The 6,069-nt window shown below is 49.2% G+C and overlaps 1 protein-coding gene across 1 annotated transcript; it reads left to right on the forward strand.

The window, feature by feature from the left end:
* The first annotated feature begins 4,164 nt into the window (after nt 1–4,164).
* LOC107308554 (thyroid hormone-inducible hepatic protein) lies at nt 4,165–6,069 on the forward strand. The gene is made up of 2 exons (XM_015852522.2): nt 4,165–4,622; nt 5,716–6,069. Exon 1 carries the CDS (start codon nt 4,211–4,213, stop codon nt 4,598–4,600), a length of 390 nt encoding a protein of 129 aa, XP_015708008.1. The 5' UTR covers nt 4,165–4,210; the 3' UTR covers nt 4,601–4,622; nt 5,716–6,069.

Below are 6,069 nucleotides of genomic sequence, written 5' to 3' on the forward strand. Positions count from 1 at the left end.
GCCAATCCAATATCCTGCTACCAGAATTTATTGTCTAAATCATACTCAGCCAGGTGGTATTTATGTTGGGACAAGCAGTTGTACCTGGATTTATTGTAAAGTGGCGTATGAAACTGGACCCCAACCAGGAAGCCCCCATTGTGTTTCAGTGGGGGTGGTACAATCGATTGTACTGGGACAAGGGTTCTCTCACTTTTGGTCCTCCACCAACAACACCCTGTTTACTGAAGCTGGGGGTATGAAATGTACCTGGAGGCCTGATGCTGGGGCTTGGAGGTGTAAGTGGTGTAGGAATGAGAGTGATACTGGCCATGGCTGGAACTGTAATGTGGCAGGACATCCTTTTGGACCTCTCAACACCACATACTTTCAGGCTAAGGAACATGTGAATAAACTAGCTGACGAATGGAATGGACCCTTTGAGAATGGATCAGTAGCACTAAAGAGACATTACTGGATTTGTGGTCATTATGCATATAAACGACTACCTGCAAACTGGACTGGGGTATGTTATGTTGGAGTAATCCGCCCAATGTTCTTTCTGCTCCCAGGAAATGATGGTAATGAATTAGGTATCAAAGTATATGATGATCTCAACCGACAGCGGAGGTCTATTGATACCTCCATAACAAGTGGTAGTGGCCAAACTTGGCCCCCTAAGCGCATAATCAAACATTATGGGCCTGCAACCTGGAATCCCTATTAGGAATTAGTGGTGCTCGAGAACCCATCTATAACCTGAATTGTATTATCAGGATACAAGCCGTCCTAGAAATCATTACAAACGAGACAGCCTATGCCCTTGATCTCCTTGCAGATCAAGCCTCACAGATGCGGGCGGCAATACTCCAACATCGCATGGTTTTAGATTACTTGTTAGCTGAAGAAGGGGGTGTCTGTGGCAAATTAAATGATTCCACTTGTTGTCTAAAGATTGATGATAATGGTAAAGTTGTTAAACAAATTTCCCAGGGTATACGGGAAGTAATTCATGTTACCATCCAAACCTGGAAAGGCCTAGACTTCGACCTCTTTTCCTGGCTCCCAGGAAATTATGGGTCAAATTAATATGGGTCAAACATATCCTATTTTATTTGTTGTGTGCCATTGTAACTCTTATGTTTGTTCCTTGAATGATGCCATGTTTTCTTCAATGTATACAACATGTTGTATCCTCTATGTACTTTGTAACTACTACTGATGGACAAGTCCAACAGATCAGGGCAACATTTGTAATGAAGCCCAAGAAATCTTATATAGTAATTATATAACAATTAAGTTCCCCTTCTCCCCCTCCTCCTTCCCTCATGCTTTTTTTTTTTCTTTCTTTCTTTTCCTCACCACCGTGGAGGGTCACTTATGCTTCAGTCTTGAGCAACCTTTGAGCCACGGGGTGGTGTGAGAACCCTTCTTTGTTTTCTGGCTCAAAGTTTGCTTCCTGAGGTGTTTTCTAGTGATAAGACTCTCACTGATTTATGGAGGAGGCAAGTGATGGGTGCTACCGTGTGACAATCAGCATCACTCTGTAGACATCTGATAGCACCTTCCTTCATAGTTTCTTGCCTCCAGAAGAGAGTGCTCAGGAGTGTTTACGGGCGGAAGATCTGGCCTGGGACTAAATAGCTCCAGCTTGGTATGGGAAAATTGGGGAATGATGCCATCGTGTCCTGTGAAAAACAGGATGCAGATGGGCATCCCTGCTCCCTCTTATCTGCTGGCAAGGCCCGGAAAATGGGAACAAAAGAGTTTCTGCTGAGATCCCAGAGCCAGAATTTTCTACTCCAAGTAGAGCTGAGTCAACTACTTTGGATTTGAGCTGTCACTCCAAAGAGAGAGCTGACTCGACCACTTTGGACTTATAAATAAATTGGCACTACCATTGGAAGTTGTTGTCATCGTCGTCGTTGTGGTCACCATCATCATCAGTGGAACAACAACGCCTGATGACCCACCACTAATGAAGATCAATGACTGAACTAGAAACCTCGCTGGATCCATGGTGGTGACTATCTCCCTCTTGCTTCCTACAAAGACTCCTTTGCTTCTGTTTCCTATCTTTACTATCGCCTGCCTTCCCTTCCCCATCATCCTACATCATAATAGTGTCCATCCTCTCCTTCTCCATCTCCCTGATTATGGTTTATAATAAACTGGTCGGACCAACATTTAAACTGTGGTTTCTTAATCTCACGCCGGGTATACATATATCAGAGAACCTTGCCTCCTTCCTATAAATTAGAGTAAGACACTCAGTTATTGTGGCATCAGAATAGCTCTCTTTATTTTGTTCAGCATACATCTTACACGTCCTACACTAACAAGCAGTAAATCCACTAGCAGTTCATTGGTTAGACATTCTATCAATCAACAGTGATAAAAGACAAAAGGTTCCTCAGTTACCCCCAATAAAACAAGATTTACTGTGCAAACCATCAGGACAGCATAACCAGAGCATCCTGTTCACCCTAAGTACAGAAATTACAGCTTTTGTATTATAGGCTCTTCTGTTTGGCCAACAGGCCCTCAGGAAAAGACCAGTGTAGGGCCTCTACATGAGGTCAAACTGTCCCACTTTTGGGGTTAAGAGGAATGCAACAGATACTCCCCTACATCTTTCCTTCCAAACTTGTCTCTCAGCAGGTATCCAGGAAGAATGGCCTAATGTTGAGTGAGCAAATGTGAGAAGTTAACGAATTAGAGGTATATGCTTAGTTAGCAGCCATTGATGTTTATCCAGTATCTGTACGTTTAGTTGAGTGTTGGGAAGACTGTGAACCTGAAGTACTCAGCCAATGAGGAACCAGGGATGGAAAAGATAAGTGTTGAGTAATAGTAAATAAAATCTGCTTTATCAAAGATACTTCCCCACAACCAAATCCTTTCCCAACACAACATGCGTTCATCGTTCATGCTACCCAGGCCACAGTGCTGCATTAGGGTTGTTGTGGCCACAGAAGGACGGCCCTGTATGCCAAGATGCGGCGCAGGAGGGGGCTTGCGGGCTCTGGGCCTGTGTCTGCTGGGGCGTGAGAGGCTCAGGGTCCAGGGAATGGTTGTCCCCAGACATGGCAGGAGTGCCAGCATCTGCTGATGGACTGCTGATAAGAGCTGTGAGATTGTCCCAGATCCACTCTTGACCTGGGATGAGCGTCCAAGGTCCATGGCCAGCCCAGCACAGTGTCCCAGGCAGGATCACCCAGGGTGGGTGAGCTGATAGAGGAGGCAGTGCCCGGCGGCCGGTCACTTGTCCTCTCACATGGCCACCACGGGTGAGAGGAGCAGGGACAGGCACAGCAGGCGTTGGGCCATGGTGGGCTCTGCTCAGCTCTGAGGGGGCTCCTGGTGCAGTCACTGCTGACAGCACTATGGGGAAAAGCTCTGCTGTTCCAATAGCTTCAATCAGCGGGATGGCAGCACTGGAGCTCCGTGTGACAAGAGGAGATGAGCCAGGAATGAGAGAGCTGGGAGTGCAGGCTCAGTGTCAGGAACACAGTGGATAAACCACAGTGCTGGTTTCAGTGTGTCAAGAACCACAAACCACCTCATTGGATGACCAGGCCACCACGTCCCAGTCATACCACAGCACAGCACTGAGGCTACATGTGACCCCAGTGGATGGGGAGAGAGCACCCATGAGCTTACACCATGGGATCCCTAGTAGGGGAAGACATAGGATGATAACTTTTGGAGTCAGGGGAGCTCAGGTAGTCCTGAGACTTTATAGGATCTCCACTCTTGGAGATATCCGTGTCCTGGCTGGGCACAGTGCTGGGGCAGCTGTTCCATGTGACCCTGCAGGAACATGGTGGGAGCAGACCATCTCCTGATGGTGTTGGGAGGCTCCAGCAGCATGCACGTGGAGTTTGCATGTGGTGCTGGGGAGCTGCTACTGCCATGCTAGAGCAGGGGGATGGCTGTGCCTTGCAGGATGGGGTGAGAGGCCTCGGGTACCTCCCCTCCTCACCACGCTGCTCCCTGCGTGCATGGCAGCATTGCAGCCATCTGGGGCTAAGGGCGAGGGTGGGCTCAGATGAGGACAGGGGCACAGAGCCAGGGACACAGAGTAGCTGAGCCCAGTGGGACTGGAGCCAAACCCAGCCTAGCATGAGGGAGCAGAGGGATAGTGGAGCAGGGACGTTCCTTGACTCTATAAAAAGCCTCCGCAGGGCCAGGCAGCAGCAGGACACAAGGAGAGCCGAAGTGCAGGACCATGGAGCAGTACTTCTCGGCCACGCAGAAGATGGAGCAGGAGGTGATGTTCCCCAGCCTGCTCAGAGGGGTCTTCCCACAGGATGGGGCTGACCCAGCCACCAGCGGCTCCGCGGACCTCTACGAGCGCTACCAGCTCCTCAAGGCCATCAAGCCCATGGTGGAGCGAGGCCTGGCCTCCGTCACTGATCAGAGCCCCACCAGCAATGACGACGCCAACGCAGCCCCAGATGATGGCATAGATGGGAATCTGGAGGAGCGGCTGTCCCACCATATGAATGGCTTGCAGCAGGTTCTGACCGACCTCACCAAAAACACCAAAGCTCTCACCCGGAGGTACAGCCAGATCCTGGAGGAGATCAACCTCGGTGAAGGTCAGAGCAGCTCGTGAGCCTGCACACAGAGACTCCAAGGTAAGAGCTTGGGGAGATGCAGAGGCAAGGCGAGCTGTCTGGGGGGTAAATTGTGTTGCCTTCTTGCCCCATCATCTGGGCGTCTTTCCAGTGTTTGCATCACTTGCCCAAATCCCAGGAGTTTTGAGTCTCTGTGCTTTGCACTTCATTGCTCAACAGATCCTGCTTAGTTTGTCTTTCTCAATCCCCTACTGGCCCAGACTGCGTCAATGAACAAAGGTCGATTTGTGAGCTCCATGCTGACCCCAAGACTCTCCCACTTGCAGCTCAGGCAGTGTCTGGCAGCTGCTGGGTAAACATAAAAGATCCCAAATTGTCCTCATGGAGTAAAGGGCCTTTTGGCATTTTTGAGCCCCAAATAACTCATTTGACATACCATCTGCCAACAGCTCAACCAAGGCCAACGAGGCTCGTGAAGGGCTTGGAGAATCAACCCTACAAGGAGAGGCTGAGGGAGCTGGGGCTGTTTAGTCTGGGGAAAAGGAGGCTGAGGGGAGACCTTATCACCCTCTTCCAGTACCTGAAAGGTTCTTACAGTGAGAGTGGGGCAGGTTTCTTCTCACTAGTGACAAGTGACAGGAGGAGGGGAAATGGCCTCAAGTTGCACCAGAGCAAGTTTAGGTTGGATGTTAGGAAACACTTCTTTACAGAAAGGGTAGTTAAGTACTGGAATAGGCTCCCCAGGGAGGTGGTTGAATCGCCATCCCTGGATGTGTTTATGAGCCGTTTGGATGTGGTGCTCAGGGATGTGATTTAGCAGAGAGTTTTTAGAGTTAAGGTACTATGGTTAGGCTGCAGTTGAACCTGATGATCTTCAAAATCTTTTCCAACCTGGGTAATTCTCTGATTCTATGATTCTATCTCCATCCTCCCCCTGGAAGCCAGCCCAGGCCCAGAATCCCACTCCTGGAATTCCATGGCCCTTGCATTCCACCACAGACATGAGCTCAGGATCAAACTAAGCTCTGATGGTTCTTGCAGTGAAACAGAGCACAGAAAGGATGTCCTACACAAAAATGTCAGCTCTCATTTTGGAGGATATATGACCAGGAATGAGGGCATCCCAACCAAACTGTGTCCTTTCTCCCCACAGGGTGATCTGATGTTTGCAGCCCAGTGGCAGCTTTACTTCTGTGTCGAGTCCCACCGAGGAACGTCTTTCACGACCAGCACAGAGCTTGGCTGTACCGTCCAAGGTGCCACATGGTTGATCCTCCTGGCAAACCTCACTGCTTTGTTTCCCCTTCATTCCTGGGGAATTGCCTTGCAGCAGGCAGGGCAAAAAATGAGTGTTCTCTGTTACTGCTTCCTAGAAGGCGTCTGTAACCTTGAAACAATGCTTTTGTTCCGCGTGTGCCTAAACCACCTCCCCACTGGTTTCTTTTATAATGTCACCAGTTCCCAAAGTCAGTGATCTGAAATAAAATGCAAAGCCTTGAGCAAATGA

The sequence above is a fragment of the Coturnix japonica genome, chromosome 1, assembly GCF_001577835.2.
Source record: "Coturnix japonica isolate 7356 chromosome 1, Coturnix japonica 2.1, whole genome shotgun sequence".
Lineage (NCBI taxonomy): Eukaryota > Metazoa > Chordata > Aves > Galliformes > Phasianidae > Coturnix > Coturnix japonica.